Source organism: Anopheles ziemanni, chromosome 2, assembly GCF_943734765.1.
Source record: "Anopheles ziemanni chromosome 2, idAnoZiCoDA_A2_x.2, whole genome shotgun sequence".
Classification (NCBI taxonomy): domain Eukaryota; kingdom Metazoa; phylum Arthropoda; class Insecta; order Diptera; family Culicidae; genus Anopheles; species Anopheles ziemanni.
Window position 1 is genome coordinate 10,706,510 of NC_080705.1, and position 20,558 is coordinate 10,727,067.

Here is a 20,558-nt window from a genome sequence, read left to right on the forward strand (position 1 = left end):
CCTTCAAATGGCAACATTCCACCTTTTCCGGTATGCAATTGACATGATTTCGATGAAGGGAGTGGTAAACTAGACGAGGAGCAAAGAAACTGTGTCAACTTTTTCGCACCAAAAGGCAGGACGAGTTTTGGGACATAAAGCAAACTTGCAAAATGGTAGCGTGAATGCTTATGGAAATGATAATCATGATGATGATGATGAGGCATTGATAATTATTATTATTTTGTTAACCCAATACTTTTACGTGCTTAGACTTTTAAAGCACAAAAATAGTTTAAACCCTCATGGAACATACAACAAATCTGCTTGAAAGTTATAGGAATGGGTTCTGGAGTCAAAAACTGTATTTCCCTTTTTACGAGTGTTCATTCATGAAATGTGTTTCATTTATCCTTTCCCTTCTCTCGCTCTTTGCTTCTTCCAGGGTGCGGACGCGGAAAATGTAGTGTGGACAGTGATGGAGCAAAACATTTTCGACGTCTCGGATGACATTTCGTTCCCCTGGTTGCCGGCGTACGCCGAGGCGACGGAAGCGAATCCACTCAATGGCACCACCGGCAGCCGGATGCTGGAGACGATCGTCGAGGAAACGTCCGACGACGACGATGGCCGCGAGAAGGACCGGGACAAGGATGACAGCGACGATGATGGTGATGACGATCAGCAGCAACAGCAGCAGCAGCAGCAACCACTCAGTTGGTCCCAGTACGATCACGTCTGGAGTTCCGGTGGTTCGGATGCGGAATCGGTGATCCGCGTCGAGACACCTTCCGGTAAGATAAGTTCAATGTTCCTGCTCGCTAGCGCTGAAGGTGCTCCATTTCTTACGGCCTCGTTTTGTTTGGGATGTTTTTCTCCTCCGTTTCCCGGCGTAGACCAAGACACAATGTCGGAGCGCGATTTCATCTGCCCTCCGAAGCGTCGGAAGCAGGAGACGCCAACGTTCGGTGACGAGTTCCTTTCTTCCGATCTAGCCATCTACGGCCGGCGGCCGCGCATTTGCGTCGAATCCGACGGCCTGGAAACGAATGAATATTTCATGAAGCGACACAATGAACAAAGGTACGTAGTTTTCTGCCCGCGTCTTCTCCTTGGTTCCTCTAGGCATGTTTTTTTAAGATCTCGCTAGCTCGAGCGAAAAAGATAAATGCGTTCGGTGGAACAGTTTTTGGTGCTGTATTTAGCTGGGTGACATTTAGTGGCCATGTACCATTGTGATTAGTTTACGGGGTTCGTGTTACAACGAGAGCGGGAGTATTAATTTAAAAGCCACTATCCGCGGGACTTGACATTTTGACAAAAATGCTTGTTTAACAGCTCGCGCCTGGCAATGGACTGATCAAATACCTTCACTTTCTCATCACTTACGGGTGGAAGAAGGCATGGAAAACTGATAGAAAAATAATTAGCAGGTGGAACAACGTGACAATGGATTTAAAAACGATTGAATGGCACAGTTTTAAGTTGGACGGCAGCTTGACAAATTTTTAACCAAGAGAATCTTTCGTGTGACAAATTGTGGTGAAACCAATATTTACTATCATGTACTTTTTCCACTAAAAAAAACCTTTTCCATTTAAAAAAAAACGTCAACGCACTAAAGACGTTTTTCGTTCACAAGATACCTACTTTATTTGAAGATAGATGTCATTTCTCCAAAGTAAACTTTCTTTCCAATTCACTACAACTGTTTTATTTAGTAGAATCTATTTCACCGTTGTATCTTTCTTTTTTGTTTTTGTCTCTTTGAATGAAGACAAATATTTTACTATCAAACGATCTGTTTTTATTCAAAAGCAGTTGCTGTGCAGAGTAATGCTTGTATCAAAAGATGCTGCAGCTAATGAACATCTTCATTGGTGAGGTAATCGCTTTATGTTTGTGTTAATTAATGTACGCGCGAATCATCATTCGCGAGTAAGACAAACCACGCAAGTCGTTCTTGAAATAGTACCACATCATCGCACTACCATCATTTTGTGTGTTCTGATATCGGCCGTTTAAATTGGAACGGTGGCAGTTCACGTACCACCAGGCTCCGTGAAATTCCTTAGCACAATTACGATTATCTACGTCATTGTCGCGATCGAATGTGCTAAACTTTTGATTCAAGTGGATTCCCATCGCATCTCCTGCTATCCCAATGTATTTCCCTAACTTTTTCAACGCATACTTTTCCGATTCGCTCCCTATCTCAAACCCGTCGTACTTAGCGAATTTGTAGTTTCCGTAGAAATCTTTCAATTCCACCAACAGTTCAAGCGGTCGGTTTTTAGTAATATGATGCACGTTTTCCAGCCCAAGCCAGAATTCGGCATTAATATCCATTGCGTTTCCGAATCCATTACGGTACTCGGTCCAGTTTCTATAAAAATCGACCGAACCGTCGAACCTGTGCTGAATCACAATCCAGCCGCCTCCGAACCTACGGATAAAGTGAAGCAACGTAGTGTGTAATGTTGCTTGCATACCAATATTTCGTACCGAATTTGTTAAAATATCAAGGGTTTTTTTGTTCTCTCCAAGTTTCTTAAGCTCAGTCACACCCTGCAAAAGAAGCAGACATCAATTTTTAAAAAAATCAACCAACTTGATTTTCTGAACCCGATTGCTACCACTATTGTATGATTCTTTACCTTTTCCAAAGAGTCTTCCATTTCATTCATCATTTCCTCGATCGTCTCGATCTTTTCGTCGATATTATTTTCGTGTTTGTTTAGCTTCTCGTGTAGACGATGCTCCGTTTCCTAGAAAGAGTCAAAAAATTTCTCTGTTATCATCGTGTTTTCACTTAACTTGTGCTGGGGATTGCACACTAATATTTCTTACCGAATTTGTTAAAATGTCAGGGGTTTTTTTGCTTTCTCCAAGTTTCTTGAGCTCAGTCACACCCTGCAAAAGAAGCAGACATAATTTAAAAACAAAAATTGACCAGCTTGATTTTCTGAGCCGGATCTCCACTACCTATTGCATGCTTCCTTACCTGTTTCAAAGAGTCTTCCATTTCATTAATTTTGGACTCGATCGTCTCGATCTTTTCGTTGATACTATTTTCTTGCTTGGTTAGCTTCTCTTGTAAACGATGCTCCGTTTCCTACAAAGAGTCGATATTTTTCTTCTTTATCATCGTGTTTTCACTTAACTTGTGCTGGGAATTTAGATTCACCTTCAGCGAACTCTTCATAGTTTGCTCGACCTCTTGCAGCTTGTCTTGCAAGTAGTCCAGCTTTGTCATCAAAAGCTCCATCACGAAACCTCCTATCGCCATTGTGAGCCGGGCTGATAAAACTACACTAAAACACAGCACCAAGCCATAGCTACATTTATTCATGACTTTAGAATTAGTTGAAAGCACTTTAACACACAGTCAGAACAAAAGGTGGTAAACGACTGAAGATCATGCGATTTCTTTTTGGCTCGGAAAGGCAAGAAATATAAAGAACTTCTTCTGAGTATGTGTTGAGCCAACTGATCGAGAACATATTTTGAGAAAAACTTGTTCTTTCTGGGTGACCCATAGCTACACAAAAGCGGATACCACAAACAAAGCCGAGAGCGTGAACTGGTTATGTTATCTCGAAGATTCCCGGCTTCGCTTTCAGACTCGTGAAATGCTGGTGCTCTCGAAAAGAAAATGTATTGCGACAAATTGTGCTGAAATCGATATTTACTACCATGTAGTTTTCCACTACTATTTATTTAAAAAAAACAAAAGTTCATAACATACATACGATATACGATAACAGCTAATCGGGTACAGCATGGACTACGATCGGATAAAATCCGTTCGACGGTCGGTGAAAAATGAACTCTGTGCGTTTATACCTTACATGTTCAAAGGTTCCTTTGAAGCCTCCAACTTCGTTTATACCTAAGGCGTTGAAGTGTTTCAATGTAATGGATGATTGTTTCTTTTCAAACGAAGTCGTTGGTTATCATTTCAATAATTAATTCATAAAAACTACAAATAGGATCCTCAGAAATGCGATTAACACTCTTTTTATAAATAAGAACCCTGAAATTTTCGAATTCGTTGAGAATCCGCGGCTTAAAACCTCGCGGATTTCTTCCCATACAAACGGGAACGAACGGATTTGCCCAAAGAGTTCATTTCGTTGACATTCAAAATGGCAGGTAAAATGAACATATTTAAGGGGAGATGAGTGAAATTTTTCCCGCGCTTTTTCACTTGAGTGACCTTTGACAACTCGATTCGAACGTATATTTTTCGATCGTAGTCCGTGCTCGACGCGAATATTTCTCCAAAGTAAACTTTCTTTCCAATTCACTCTTACCAATTAAATGGTTAAATCTATTTCACTCTTATTTCTATCTATTTTTCTCTTTGAATGAAAACGAACATTTTACTTTTAACCAATGTTTGAATACTATTTTCATGCAGAAACAATTGCTGTGCATAGTAATGCTTGTATCAGGTTTTCTGTTGATTCCTTTAATTTAGTAGAAGAGAAGGGAGAGAGAAAGCAAAGATGCTGCAGCTAATGAACCTTCGCTGGTGAGGTAATCGCTTTATGTTTGTGTTAATTAATTATATCACGAATCATCATTCGCGAGTAAGACATACTACGCCAGTCGTCTTTTAAATTTATCCACACCATCGCACGCAAATCACCTGTTGTGTTCTGATAAGGCCCGTTCAAATTGGAATGGATACAGTAATTGTACCACCAGGCTGCGTGAAAATCCTTAGCACAATTACCGTCCTTCGACTTATCATTGTCTCGATCGAATGTGCTAAACTTTTTATTCTTGTTGCTTCGTAACGCATCTCCTGCTGTCCCTGAGTATCTCCCTAACTTCCTCAACACATACAACTCCGATTCGTTCCCTATCTCAAATTCGTCGTACTTTGCGTATTTGTAGTTTCCATGGAAATCTTTCATTTCCACCAGCAGTTCATGCGGTCGGTTTTTGGTAATTTGATGCACGTATTCCAGCCCGAGCCAGAATTCGCCATCAACATTCCCAAATCCATTTCGGTACTCCGTCCAGTTCCTATAAAAGTCAACTGAACCGTCGAATCTGTGCTGGATTACTATCCAGCCGCCTTCGAACTTATTTTGTTCGCAAAAGACTTCGAAAGGCTTAGATTTTTCCCACAAACGGAACAGATACGTTCCGGATTCTCCGGTAACTTGACGACATGAACGGATAGGAGTTATTAAGTGGTCTTCCAATGTCTTACTGCGTGTTTCTACATTGGTAGTTAAATTATGAATCGAACTTGTTAGCATGTCAAGAATTTCCTTATTTTCTCTCAGTTTCTTGAGCCCAGTTTGCGATAATTCCTCCAATTTGCTCCGTGTGTTCTCTTCGTTTGTCTTCACACTCTGCAAAAGAGGCAATCATTAATTTCACAAAATTATATTCGTATAAATTTGAAGACTGTAACACCCATTGCACACTTCCTTACCTTTTTCAAAGAGTCTTCCATTGCATGCATTTTGACCTCGATCGTCTCGATACTATTTTCTTGCTTGTTTAGCTTCTCTTGCAGACGTTGTTCCATTCTCTGAAAAAATTCGTCATATTTCTCCTTAATTTCCGGCACTCACTTAACTTGAGTTGAAAGTTTAACTATCACCTCCATAGCTGTCTTCATAGTTTGCTCCACCTCTTGCAGTTTATCTTGCAAGTAGTCCAACTTTGTCATTAAAAGCTCCATCTCGAAACCTCCTATCGCCATTGTGAGCCGAGCTGACAAAACTACACCAAAACACAGCACCAACATAATATTACAATTACTCATGACTTTCAAATCGCTGTATTTCAAAGCACTTAAACACATAATCTGACGAAACGAACGAAACATGAAACACGACTGAGGATCGTTCGGATTCGTTTGGCTCGGAAAGGCAAGGAATACAAAGAACTAATGTTGATAATGTGTTCTGAGCGATAACGCGTGCACAATTATCACTAACACTGAGCCAATTAATGGCGAACATATAAAAACGTTAAGTGTTAGGGAGTTATCCTAAAAAAATAAATTTATTCCGATCAGGTGAACCTGTCGTCTCCAAAGTCTGAATTAAAACTAATCGATTCTTATTAACTAGGTGCTGGAGCTAGCCTCCGTATCTCCTATTCTTATTTCTTTTCTTCCTGCACGTGCTGCATCGGCTGGTCGCTCAGCTGGTCGTTGTTGGTCGCTTTTCCGCTGACTCTGCTTTGCAAGTACGGTGCCCTCGGCTGGCGTTGCGTTGCTGACGCTGCTTGGCGCTGGTACGGTTGTTCGTTGCCATGTGGTCATGCGGTGTCGATGAACTGCTTGCCATGCAGTTATTGTTTGGTGCATACCGTAACTATATATTGGCAAAAATATGTTCTTCCATGTACCACAACTTTATGGTACACATCAGCCCGTACCACAAACAGAGTCGGGAGCGTGAACTGATAATGTTATCTCGGGCGGTAATTTCCGGTGTCTCTTTCTGACTCGTCAAACGCTCTTTTCTTCGTTGTTTTTCTTGAAAAGATTATGTTTTTGCTATTCTTTTCTTCTCAATTAATTATACGCAAGGCGTGTGACCTGGTGAATGACTGCCTAAGTTGGCACCAGTTGATAATGGAGAAAAGAACGTTCGACAACCGAAAGTTTCAATTCGAAGAGTGGCCAAATAAGTTGTTCTTATCACACACATCTAATAACGTAGCGTTTGGAGCTCAGATACGAAATATCTGTCTTTGCTCATGTAAATTTCTAATTTTATTTCTTCTGGCGTGAATTCTAATCTAATCTGCGCAAAGCTCATAATGTGATATAAAATACAGAAGCCATTGTGCAATTGAAATGGTTAATGATACAGAAATTATTTTTCCGTTATTTTAACGAATTAATTTTGAATCAAAGCTGATCTGAATCTCCAGTAGATGTCTCGCAAATGAAGCTAGTTTTGCGGCTAGGTGGCGCTAGTAACCGACAGGTTTGCTAGCGACATCTATTGATAAAAAAGTGCAACAGTTGTGAGTGCCCTCTGCTGGCAATTTGTGAGACTCGTTAATATATTTTTAAATAAATAAACGAAATCATGTATTTTTCTTTTTATTTTTTGCGAAAAAAGTTCCCAAAAGTGTCCCAACAGTTCTTCATGAATTGTACAATTCATATATATAATTGAATCCAAAATGTTAACGATCTCATTAAATACAGCCAATATTTGTTTTTGAGAATTTAGCAAAATACGGGTTTAAAAACATCGTTAATGATTTGATTTAATTATTATGGCAATATCTGTGCAATATAATTTACCATCATAGTCCATTCATCTGACTAAAAACCCATTCCAACTCAAAACGCAGCCTCCAGCCTGAGTCCGATACGCTGATCGTGTACCAAACATACCAGTGAAAGGGTTCACCTAGATCACACCTAATACGATGGTCGTTCCACAATTTCACCCTCCCTTTGTCGCCGTGAATGATGTGTGTTCCGGTCAGAGATAAAATGCATAATCAGGTCGTTAACCGCTTCCGCACGCCCGAAGACCTTGGCCATGGGGGAACGCAGATCGCGTTCGACGTTAGCTGGTATGTTGTGAATGAAGCACGAAATATGTTTTCCGTCCTACTGGAGGGAGGAATCGTTTTGCCACACACGTGTTTGTGGGTATCTCCATTTGAAGTACGTTGGTGTGTCGGACGTACGGAAACAACGCACGCGCAGCCTTTGGTCGACCCTAACGGAACGGAAGATGCCAACTGTCAGCAGTTATTACAGCTATACCACCGTGGCACCATGACAGTAATGTCCCCGATTCTGGCGCGAACGAACATAAACTACGGCCCGACTAGACGAGACACAGCTGCATAGATGCAATGGATGCCGGTAGCGACCCGACTTGAAAGTGCTTTGTGTGCAACGAAAGCATAGGAATGTTCTTTCTTTCTTCCGATACACTCGATCGTTGACTCCCAAGGGAAACCGCTAGATAACTTCCCTCACACTGGGCCAGACTGATCGTTGTAAGGAATGGCCGTACGCAACCGCCTAATAGTCAACTCATTCCCTCTCTTTGACCACTGTCACCTTTCTTAATTGGCTGATGCGTAATGTGGACGGTTTTCGATGCGGGATCCTCCCCTCGTGAAGTTGCCTCTAAACATCACGAGCACATTAAACAATTGTTGGTTGTACGAACGACGATCTTTCTGAGTCACCAAGAATGCCCAGCTTTTAATGCGCAAAGAAAAGGAATGGTGTTTGGAAGAGGCGTTGCCAAGACGGTATCTATAAAATCCCCCAGATAATATCGTTAATCATCTTTCAAACAAACGGTTTCATTTGCGGATGAACCACCCCACAGCTGGGAGCATCTGGTTTTGTGCCTCATGGCCCGACCCCGATCGTTGCAGTATGCAAATCACGTGCTACTACGCGTTACTTCGCGCCATTCCGTCGAGTATTTGTACAGCTTGGAATGTCGCATCGAACGCCCGTGAATATTAGCATCGAGGCTAAACATCTATGCCCTCGGAATGATAACACCAACTCGGAATAGAGGGCAGTTTCCGATGCCCCAAACGAAGGGGGTTGGTGTTACGCAAATTAGATTGTTTGCCGTTGGTTTATAGCTTTCTTCATCCCACGTAGAGGCAAGGTGTGAGCACGAATATGTATATCCATGTGGGTACTTTCAAATGCGAGCTGGCAGAAAGCAGTTTAGTGGCCTTAGTATGCCAAACAAGTACACTAGATAATGTTTCAGGGAACACGTGTGTTTGACATTTTGTCATGACACTTCCCTGACCATGGTGGCCCTCTCGCAACGGGATCGCTGTACGAAGCTACAGATGGCTTTGTAACCGATGCTGAAGCCGATCCTAATGATCTCCCTGAATCAAGTGCTGCAAAGTGCCCGGTTCTCCAGCGCGTTGTGTGCTTCATGTTTTAACAGCTTCGGACCCTAACGCACGCCTTCCCGCGATCTCGATGGGGTTTTAGCTTGGGAGTTCGAGGTCGTTCGGTTTTGGTGCTCGACGGCTCGTCTGGCAACTGTTTCGTCTGGTATTTTCACACAAAAAACACGCTTCAAGTGCGTTTCGCGGGATATGTATTCCTAGTGTGGCGTGGCGTAGTCCGGAGTTCATTTGGAGCAGTGGAAAGGATTAGAAAATCTTGATACCCGACCCAAGTCTCGGTACGATCGGAGAGTGCAAGATAGTGATCGCGACAGAAACGGTCCCGACATTTCTTGGGAATGGCGTTGCTCGGTAGCCCGATCCACCCCTAGACAAAGAGACCCGATTCAAGTGCCGTTGTTGAGGGGCGTCCCACCTGCCCTTCCTACCGCGTCCCCCCGCGAAGTATGTCAAAATCGGCGAGTAATTGGATTGCCTTGTTCCTGAAACCAAGGCAGAAAGAGACAGCTGAGACGGGAGACAAACAATACAAACCGTGAAACGTCTTAAGAAAACCGTCTCGATCGGCCGTGTTGACGTCGGGGGATGGCGGCAATTTGGCAGCCGAGAGCATTTTTCGAGAGGTTGTTTTCGTGCGTGTTTTTTTTTGCCACTGCTAGCTCCCCGATTCCTTCTCCCCGCCAGGAGAAGGTCCATTAGCGAGTGGCTACTGTTGTGGCCGTTGTTTACATCGTAGCCGATACATCGATCACGGCACGTACAGCTCCGAGCCAGCTCCAGCGTGAGACTGTGTTGGACAACCGCGGGGTGCGGATACAGTGTTTCTCTCCGTTCTCTGCCCCGCGGAGACGCACGTATAGATGTTACTTGAACCAATCCAACTCCATCCTCAGGAAGGCAAGATGATATCGGCGGGTTGGGGACCTGGACGCCGTTAGGAAGCAATTGGAACGATCGTTGAGTCCGTGGATGTGATCGTCCCGCAAGTGAATGCCTCGGCTGGTTGGTGGAAAAAGGCACACACAGCAAAATGCCTCTGTTTGCTCTCAGGCAGGAGTGTCAAACACAATTGATGTTATGAGAAAATTATTGAGATGAGATAAATTTTCTAAAACAAATGTAATAAAGTGATGAAGGTTTGACAGCATCGATGTTAATTAACTTACAAAATCAATTTTCATAAACGCTGTTTAGTTACTCCTCTATAAATTCTTGTCTGGGGTTGAGGAAGACCAAACTATATCTCATTAAAAGGGCCATTTTTTAAACTTTACAAACTTCTTCAACTCATCTCTAATTTACAACATTAACACAATTAGTTGTGTGCTCTGAATGACACAGGGAATGTCACAATGCATCTGCATATGTGTAGATAATTGTTGCATTATTGGTCAGTTTCATTCATCCTGCATTTACGTGGATTAAAACAGTGATGGTTTTAAAACGACCTCTTCACAGACGTTGTCAAAAATCACTGTTTTTTTCACTAAACATCACCATTACAGGAGCAAGCAGACAGAGTTAGTATTTCGTCTATGGAATCGAAAAAAAAACAACTGACAAATCTTTTAAATGAAAAGGAAAACTGATAAATCCCGAAGGGATCTTTTGCATAAACCATTTGGCATGAATTGTACCTGATGTACATAGTACACAGAGTTAGCAGATATGGCTGTCCGAAATCCGACTTAGAAAACAAGCACAGTAAATCCTTTGAATCTATTCCACGGCGGCTTTGCCATCCCTGCTGTTTGAGTGTTTCGCGTCGGCCAATCTCCGCACTTCCTCCCAGTGTGCGAGTGTGGCACAAGAGGGCAGTATCCGGCTTGGGCGTGTTGGTGACGGGGCCCGCGCAAGCACGTCGTCACTCGCGGCATTAACGACGACGCCAGAGAAGCCAAACCCGACGGCCCCGCGCGATCGCACCGCTTGGATAGCGCGCACAGTCACGCGGTAGAGATTGACGGGAGTAAGCGTGTGTGCGAGCGCGCGGGCGCAATCCATCCATACCAGCGGGACATTCGAGCGGGCGAGCGGTAGGCCAGGACGACTGGATCGGGCCGGGTTTTAATCGCTGGTCGATACTTTAATTATTGCACTTCGGGGGTAACGTACGTAGGTTGCTGGCGGCGCTGCGTTTTAAGGTTAAGGTAAGCGAACGCGCGCCTGTGTTCGGTCCGGCTCGAGTCGCTCGAGTCGGCAGTCAATTGCAAGAGTTCCACACGATCGGATTTATCTTTGACGAACGCGAGCGGTGGCGGCTCGTTAGCCCGGGGTACTGCTGCAGTGAACCAATTTTCCCTAAATTAAGACCCACCAGTACCGTCACTAATCCATTCGGTGTATCACATTACCTTTCTTTGCCATCCCGGTAGGTTACGATTCGACGAGATTGGACATGATCTATTTACGGACTCCGATAGTCTATCGTACGCGTCGCTGAGCCGCTCCTCCTCGCTGATCCAGTTCGAATCGTTGGAGCGCCAGCTGCAGAATGAGTCGGCGGTGAGCCAGCATCCACTGTCCGGGTCCTCCCCGTCCCTCTACTCGAGCGAATCGAACTCGCTGGTGGTGCCGGGAAGCGGTGGCGACACGACGGGGCCGGGTGCAGCGCGGACTGCGGATGCACTCAGCTTCTACGGGGTGCCTTCGGGTGCGCGGATGCCGAAGGGGGCCAGCACCGTTGGGCAGGGTAGCAATCTGCTGACGACTTCGAACCTCATTCAGAAGAGCATCGGCCAGTCGACGGCACTGAACATTAGTGACTCGGAGCTGTACTCGACGTCGTCCAGTGTGAGCAGTAGCAGCAGCAGTAGCGGTGGAAGCTGTGGAAGTGGCGCCAGTGGTGTGAGTGGCCGCGGGGACAGTAGTAGCAGTAACGCGAGCTCGACCGGAAGCAGCGGCTACCGGTACGCCAGTGACGAGTGCCACGTGGCACGTGCTGCAGCACGCGACAGTTCTTCGGCGCGAACCACGACGGAATCCCCGGAGGACACGGGCGACACCGAGGAGGAGCTGCTGAGTGCGACGGTGCGGGGTTGCGGCGCGGCCCGGTGCTCCGAACGGCGGCAGCACTCGGCGTGCCGGGGCAGCACCGCGCGCAACAAGAACTCGATCGAGAGCCTTAGCGAGGACAGTGGCTACTGCGACCATCTGCACGTGAGCATGAGCGGGATGCGCGTGAGGTCGAAGAGCCTGACGAACTTCGGTTCGGCCGAAAACATCACGTTTATCTGTGGCAACGGTGGGGGCGGTTTGTTTGACCCGCCGGCGGCGTTGATCCCGGCAGCGGGTCGTGGATCGCACTCGATGACGCAGCCACACCATCACCAGCAGCAACCGCTCAGTATGGATTACATCCCGGTGGAACCGAGGCATGTATCGTTTAGCGAAAATCGTCTCTCTACCGTGTGCGACGTGGACGAGGAGGAGGAGGAGGAGATGGAGGACGAGGAAACGGTGGGGACGACGGGAGACGGGAGGACAACAATCGAACGGAATCAAGCGAACGGCGATGATGGCCACCGTACGTGTTGGACGAATATTAATAATGGTACAAAAATAGAGCACGATCTGTGTAAACAACAATCGGCCAGCGAATCGCAACCGAGGCAGAGGCAACAGCACCATCCGCCGGTCACGACCCTCCTCACCCCACCGACACCCCCGGACAGCAGTGGCGAAGCGTCGTTGGCGTCCTGCAGCGGTCGAAGCTGCTGCTCCTCGGGGTCTGCCAGTGCTTCTTCTTCATCGTCGTCGGCGGAATCGCTCTCTCGCGCACCGATGGTGACAACGCTGATGGCGTCGCATTCATCCGAGGCGACTAAAAATAGTCCGCCCGACGTCGGTGGACGTCGCGCGCGTAGCAAGCCGCGCCGCCGCATCCCGCTGTCGTTCAGCTCGCCGGATCTGGTGCTGTTCGGCGGGGTGGCGGATCGGTACCGGCGGCGCGCAACCGAACGATCGTCAGCATCGTCGTACGGTGGCGGCGGACCATCGGCTCGCGCCGGTCTGTACGACCCGATCAGTTTCACCGTGTCCAGCGTGCCGGAGTGTCTCAACCTGTACGGTGGGGTGCGCGATTCGAACGGCAGTGACCATTCGCTCGGCAGCGACAGTTCCAGTGTGTGTCATAGTGGCAGCTACGGTTACGGTGGTTCGCTGCCGCCCTCGTCGGTCGCGAGCAAGAACTTTAACCTCTACGATCTGCAGCAGCATCAGCAGCAACACCATTCACCGGTGGTGACGATCGGGCGCGCGGAAGGAAGGTGCACGAAAACGGTCACGTTCCAAACGGGTTCGGGAGGGAGCATCGCGAGTCCGGCCCGCCCGAAGCAGAACATTCGTGCCAGTTACGCAAACCTCACCGCCCTCAACTACAGCGACGACGACGAGTTCGAGGACGGTGGCCATCCGGTGTACGGTAGTGGTGGTGGGCGACCACGAGGACATGAGTACTATCTGAGCCGTAACACGTTCCGCACGAGCAGTGGCACGAAGTTGGGCGGGGCAAGAGGAGCGACAGGAAAACCGCCGTCCACGATGAACTCCCGTCCGGTCGGTAACTTCCTGCCGGGGGATGAAAGGAAGAAGCACGAGGAGCTGAAAAAAGAACAAGAGGGTTACGATGGTGGGGTGCAGAACGACGACGCGGACGACGGTGACGAGGAGAGCCGAATATTTCCCCTCGATCGGGACGAAAAGAGCGTGTTCAACTCGCTGCTGGAGGAGATCTCGGCACACTTTGACCGCAATCTGTCGATCATCAACGATCAGGCGGAGGCGTACGAGCCGATCGCCGCGTTCCTGCTCGAACAGAAGTCCCTCGCCGGGGCCAAACGGCTGCAGACGTCGCTGAGTGGCACTGGGCCGGGACCCTCTTCCTCCGCGGTCGTTTCCTCCACACCACAAGCACCACCACGACGAACGCAAATCAAAACAAACCCACATCACCAACAACAGAACGCAACGTGTGCGACGGGCGCGCTGTCGCCCCCTAAGGCGTCCGGCAGTGTTCCTTCCGCACCGGTTGTCACTTCCGCGTTCCCAGTGTCGCTGGCGACCAGTGTGACGGAAGCGGGTGGCCAAAAGCGAACCTTCGACCAGGACCCGACCAATTTGGTCACCTGCTACGCCGCCAGCCTCGAACGGTGCACCTTCGATCCGACCGAGTCGACGAGCAACCTCTGCCCATTTGTGGGCGCCGGCCAGAGCCAGTCGAGTGATCTGCATACTAATCGTGCCGTTGGAGCGTCGCGCTATTCGACGGTGAAGCGTGAATTCGTTGCCAGTACGCCCAACCTTAACTACTACCACGGCGGCGATGGTGGTGGAGGTGTCGGTGGAGGTCGCGGTGGGGCCGATGGGGCGGGCGAGAGTGACGCGAGGCGGCTCCGCGGATCGTCCGCTCTGAGCGTGCCGGACCATCACAACTCGCTGCGGAACGTTTCCTCCTGCCGCTCGGCCGGGATCCTAACGACGGCGGCCACCACAACCAGCTCGTCGCGCTGTGGCCTCTCGAAGGGTGTCAGCTTCTGCCCGATCGTGTCCGAGATCATCTGGAAGAGCAACAGTGCGTCCGACATCGAGCCGGACGACAATGGGAGTATCATTTCGAATCAGGACTTTGAGATCGATATTGGGGACGAAGACTTCGATGCGGACGACTACGAGCACGCGTACCTGCTGACGCAAACGAACACGCTGATCAATTCAAACAGTGTCGAGCAGTTCGAGCAGCTGGCTGCGTACGCGCCCGTCGGCTCGTCGAGCAGTGCTGGAATGGTCGTAACGCGTAACGCTTCCTCCTCGCTCGAGGCGGTGACGGGTAACAACGATCACAGCACGCAGCGAGACGATCGCGAGCAGCAGCGAGTGAGAGCGCGCAGTGACGGGGCGCTAGAGCGGGACGGCAGCTCGTGCACCGTCGATTACCCGAGTCGCGTGAGTCAGCTGGAAAGCGCAGCGGACGACGGGTCGATCAGTCGAGCGATGATCGGTATCGAGAACGGTCGGTCAGAAGTGAACGGGCAGCAACGAACGCAGCAGCCACAGCATCAACAGCAGCCACAGCAGCATCCGCGACATTCGGTGTCTAATGGTACGGCGGTCGAAGCAGGCAGTGATTTCGTTAGTGGTGGTTGTGCAGTGATGACCTCAACCGTCATGTCCGCGGCGCGCAGTAACGGTGCCGATGAGCGTAGTGGTTACGGGAGCAGTGAAGATCGGTTCCTGCTGCAATCCGCTGCTTTAGCGGCGGACGCAAGTGGTGGTGGTGTTGGTGGTGGTGACGTAGAAGGGCACAGAAAGAATGGTGGCAATAATAGCGCTGGCAGTGCAATGGCGAGCAAGAATCTCATCGCGAGTGAAAGTGTCGAAAAGGGACTGCCCCCGCCGGTCGGTGCGGGCTCCACGCTCCCGAGTCAGTACAACAACAGCAATCTGATCAAGAACTTCAAGAACGGCAAAGCGGAGAAGAAGGGCAAAACGTTCCTGTCGCGCATTTCGTCCGGTTTTCGCTTTTCGTTCCGCAACAAATCGAAGAAAGGTGCCGGGCTGAAGGAGACCACCTTCGGGGTGACGGGATCGGGCGCGAACGTCAGCCATGGGCTTCCACCGTTGGCCGGGTCGGCCAACAATGGTGCCACGTACAACAACAATAACAACGTCAAAGGAAAGCCTGGCAAGGCGTCGACGATGCCGAGCGCTCGGGGTAATGACAGTGCGTCGGCCGACTTTATCTACATCCCGCTGAAGGATCCCCGCAGGACCGACGAGTCGGCGGCCTACCTCCGCCAGATGAACACGTCCGGCGTGACGGTCGACGACAGCTTCACCGGGGCCGAGGATGAACCGGACGATTGCGAGATCGCGGTAACGCGGCCACCCGGTGCCGCCCCGTACCGGTCCGACTCGAGCACGGCGCTCAATGGAGAGGGCGGCGGAAATGGCTTCCACCATGGCCACGGGTCGTCGCGCGCGGGACCCGGAAACCAGCAGCGCGCGGGCACCAACCACGTGTTGAGCTCCAAGCCACCGCTCCCGAAGCAACCGCCGAGGGTCGTGGGCGTGTGTGCGAAGCGGTCCAGCACCTCCCCGGCTTCGGCGAAGCACGCACATGCGCAGCGCGCCTCGTCGACGCCACCGAGAGAAATCGATGACGACGAGCCCGACTGCGCCTCCGTCGGAGGCAGCGGCAGCTACTATCGCCGAAGCCCATCGCAGTACGCGGCCAACGGCAGTTCGTACAGTGGCGCTGACACGGTGAGCGTCGAAGGAACGCTTCCTTCCGCGGCTCTGCTACGGTCGCACTACGCCGACTACGGCGACGAGTACGAGGACGAGGACGAGGACGGCCAGCAGCGGTTCTACTACGGCCACCATCGGAGCACCATCATGGGCAGCGAGCAGAAGATCGGTCTCATCGAGACCAACCTCGACACGCACGAGACCGTCATCTCGGGCAAGACGCGTTCGCTCATGGAGCTCGGTGCCGGCGGGCCCCACTACCGGGGCCACCATCCGGGCCAGGTCGGAGGCCACCAGCTATCGGTGCACGACCCCTCGGCCGGCGGTGCTCCGGGCCAGCGGCGCACCATCGGCGGTGTCGGCGGGCAGATGAACGGACAGGGTGGCGGACCGGGCGGACCGGGCGAACAGCGCACCAGGCCGCACAAAAGCATGGAGTTTCTGCTGGACAAGGAAAACCAACGGAACGTTCTGGTGAGTCTCTTCCTGAAGCGGTTTCTTTGCTTTTTCGTCAGCCACCGGCTCGATCAGAGTTTGTGATAAGAGGCGCACGGGGGGAGGGGAGGGGGGGAAGTGGTGTGTCCAGTGTCCATAGCAATCGTTAATCATCGGGCCAACCATCGGCATCCGGCATTTCCAGTTGTGGATATATATTGGATTGTCCAAACATCGTCCCGCGTCGGGACCATTAGTATTAGGAAGCGTTATTGTCAGGATATATAATAAACCAGAAGTGAACGACAAGCACCCGGACAAGCGATTGGGATGATGTTTGAAATTCCTTTTCCCTTCCCTTTCCTACCATCCCAGCGGCCCCCCAAAACGCCTCGTTCGTTCGGGCGATGATTAGTTTCGTTCCATCGAAGGATCGTTTCCTGAAAAGAATGTTCATTTCGTTCGCTTCAGTAACGCGACAAAAAGCGACCGGAGGGTTGTTGTTAGGAGAAAGGTTTTAAAAAAAACCGTAGGAAGGCCTGAAGAAGAAGATAGTGATAAGAAGAAGAAAAAAAATGTATGAAAAATCCATCCTCGAAATTCCATCCCTTCGCGGGCTTGCCCATTGTTGGCGCTGGGGTTTTTGGATGGAAGGACCAAGTTCGTTTGTGAAAAAAAACTACAAGCGGTATGCATCCGGTGATAATTTTTCCCTTTTGTGTGATAGTTGTAGTGTCTTTCCCTTCCCTTTCCGGCAACACCGGTCAGCAGCAAGAGCAGGTGCCTTATGAGTACGTACTGGAAAAAAGCAGCATAATAAATTGTGGAATGTAGAGAAGATAAAAAAAAAATGGACGCAAACAGACACACACACAAACCCGGGGAAGAAGGACGAGAGAGAAAGTACTTTGCAGCAACAAATGGAATGTTTTGTGAATCTGGCCAATCCGCGGGACACATTGTAGTGTGTTCCATTAGCCGTGATTACTATGCGTGTGTGAGTCGGTGCATTTGTGTGTCCACTTGTGGGTTGTTCAGTTGTAGTTACTTTGTAAATCAGGTGAGATACTGATAGGGACCGGGGGGGAAAGTCAGCGCCGTGCAAACAATGTGCCAAATTAAGGTAAGGATGGGGAAAAAGCAGGAAAGTTCTGTCGTGCTAAAACAGATGAGGTCCGTTCCGGAGTTGACCAGCGACGGGCAGGAGTTTGAGGCCTTTTGTTTTAGGGGGTGTTTATTTCGGCCTCGTAAATATGATGGCCAACTCCGTTTTGGGGTTCTTTTACGGGTTCGGTTGTTCCGATGCGGGGCTTTAATAATCTCGCCAAGATTAGCAGACAGGGTTAAATTTAGCTACGTTTCGTTTCGGAATCGCGTGTTTTTGCTTCCCCAAGCGGAAGGAATCGATCCGATGGTAATCGATGGTATTGAAGAGAATCGGTTGGTTTATCGAAATAAAAACACACACACACACACGCGCTCGGCGCTCGAGCAAGCGAAAGGATACGGTCATAATCGAGCAGATTTATGGGCGAACTATAAAAGGGCACACTTTATGGCAACACTCTCGGCAGGATCTATGAACGATCCATTTTTTCCGTTCCGTTCCCCTCCGAAACCCTTCCCCATTTATGCCCCCGGCCGAGGCTCACGAGCTCACGACGGTTCGACTAAAAATGACGAAAAAGGTAATGTTTTTGTTTTGGTAGCCTTTGCCGCCTCAACATCTGTTTCTGGCCCGAACGTTGGCCGGAGTTTGTGTGGTCAGCGAAGCGCAAAGCATAACACCGGGAAGGAATGGAGGGAGAAATGGGCCATTACTACACTGTCCATATGTGGCGCATGAGGGCGTGTTGGAGGAGGTGTAGCATATTTTTACACAAGCTTTTTTTTTCTCTTCGATACTTGCGTGAAATGATGCACGCTGCTGGATGGTTGTGTCTACCTTTACTCCCTCGATATTTCCATTCCGTTTGGGGTATATTTTTTGGGGTAGGTTTGTTTTATTTCGCCTACCGTTGGTTCTGGCAGGTTTGACTTAAAGTAAAAGTGGAGAAGGTCGAGGTAGGTACGAGAGGGGTAGGATTAAAATGTCGGTTAGAAGTTAGCATGGGGGTAGAGGGAAATGTTCCAAGGTACACAAAGCTTTGCAAGCATCGAACATATGTCCGTTTCCCTACCCAGGATGAATTTTAACGATAATAACTTTTCCGGCCGTTTGTTTCGGTTTTAAATGGATTATTTAATCATCGGTTTACCTGGAGTTTTACATGTGTATATTAGCGAAGGATTCGGATTCAACGCTTGAAACCGCAAAAGGAAGGATCTCCGTCTTATCTCCAACTCCGCTGGATGAAGCAAATCAGATAATTCCTGAAACGGGGGTTTGGGCGTTGGGTATCTGGAAATTAACTTCCCCAAGCCCTCGGTGTTGAACGCAACAAAGTACATCAAAGCGAGTGGCCACCGTCTCGTAGGGAACTTGGACCAAGGAGAGAAAACGGGTGAGGTATTATGTGTCTGCTCCAGAAAACCTTTATCATTTGCCCACGGTCGCCGTCAAGGTTGGCTTAAAGCTGTCGCTTGGTGGAAGGTGGCTGGTTCCTTAGCTAGCTGGAAACGCCCAAGGTTCAGTGGACTTCCCCCCCCCCCCCACCCCGTGCAGTCCCGATACGGTTCCACACTTGGAGCGTGAACTCTATCGTCTAGCACGCGAACCGAGGGAAAGGGACGTTATTTACGACGAGTGGAAAAACGGGAACCATGAACGTCCGGGCCACGTCCACGTCCGCCGCCTTCCCGTTTGGCCCAACCGTCGCCGGCTTGGGTGTTCCGCACGGGTTTCACCTCCCCTCCGGCACGAACCCGCCGGAGCGCTAGCTTCCGTTGGCGCGCGGCTTTCGGAGGGCTGGAACGGAACTAATTGAATTAATGTGCCCCTCAGTGTGTAACGGGATTGCGGGGCCAGCGTTTTCACCTTCCGCCGGTTCGGTTTCCCCCCCCCCCTGGAGGAAGTTCATCTGTTTTCTGCATAGTGCGCGCGGTTGGTTGATGGATCGTTATTTTTTGTTTTCGTTCCATAGTTCGTCTTCAGCCTGTTGTAGTTCCGACCTCGCACAATGGCCTCGCCGCCGTTGTGAAACCGTTCAGAAAAAAAGGTTCGTGGCGGCACAAGTTTTTAAGTCGGCTCAAACCCTTCCGCTTTCCCATTTCTCGGGGCGAGTTTTGGTTATCGGTAGACTTCCGCCCTGGGGGTCGGTTTTCATGCGCTCGGTTCCACGAAACCGTCGATGGAAAGCTTCTCTGTCGCAAAAGTTTCGACCGAACGGTGGACGGCGTGTGTTTTCTCAACGACAACGACCCGGCCCGACCCGGGAAAACCGATAGGCCCACCGAATGGCCATCGTTCCGTGGCAGACAAGCGGGATGAAAACCAACGGCTGACGATGGCCTTCCCCCGAAAAGAACGAGTCTTTTTGCGAGGCGAGGCTTTCGGGGGTCGAAAAGGATGAGAAAATCGATCCGTTAGGGTCGGGCTGCAATGGCAATAAGGCTCGACAGTTGCATGTCGACGTCGACTCCGGTGCAATCCGGTGTGTGTGTGTGTGTGTGACCTGAAGTGTGTCCGAGCTGAACCGGCCAATATTCCGAGTGGTTGATTTTGGAGCCTCCCTTTCCGTGAAGGAACGAAAGTCCCGGTGAGGATTTGTGTGACTTGAATCTAATTATTGACAAAGTGAGAGGCAGAAGAAGAGTCCAAAGGCTTTGAGTTTGGGCCTGCGGTGTATGAAAATTATTTCCGCCAGAGCTGGTTCGGTTTATCCCGGATGGATGGAGCGTATCCGATAGAGGAGAAAATGGGAGTCCTTCTGTTCTGCACAACGACGATGAAAACCCGTACGGTTTTCGAGGTTGAAGCATTCAGGGGAGATACGCTCGTTTGGGGATTAATATTTTATTGCCCCCGACGATGGATGAAAGTTTGATAGACA

The 20,558-nt window shown here is 49.4% G+C and overlaps 1 protein-coding gene across 1 annotated transcript in view; it reads left to right on the plus strand.

Moving 5' to 3' along the window:
• The first annotated feature begins 457 nt into the window (after positions 1–457).
• LOC131281555 (uncharacterized) overlaps positions 458–20,558 on the plus strand; it is a 69,060-nt gene continuing 48,959 nt past the window's right edge. The window contains exons 1-3 of the mRNA XM_058310900.1: positions 458–773; positions 876–1,062; positions 11,259–16,605. Coding sequence (XP_058166883.1) covers positions 458–773; positions 876–1,062; positions 11,259–16,605 — 5,850 coding nt within the window. The remainder of the gene's footprint in view (positions 774–875; positions 1,063–11,258; positions 16,606–20,558) is intronic.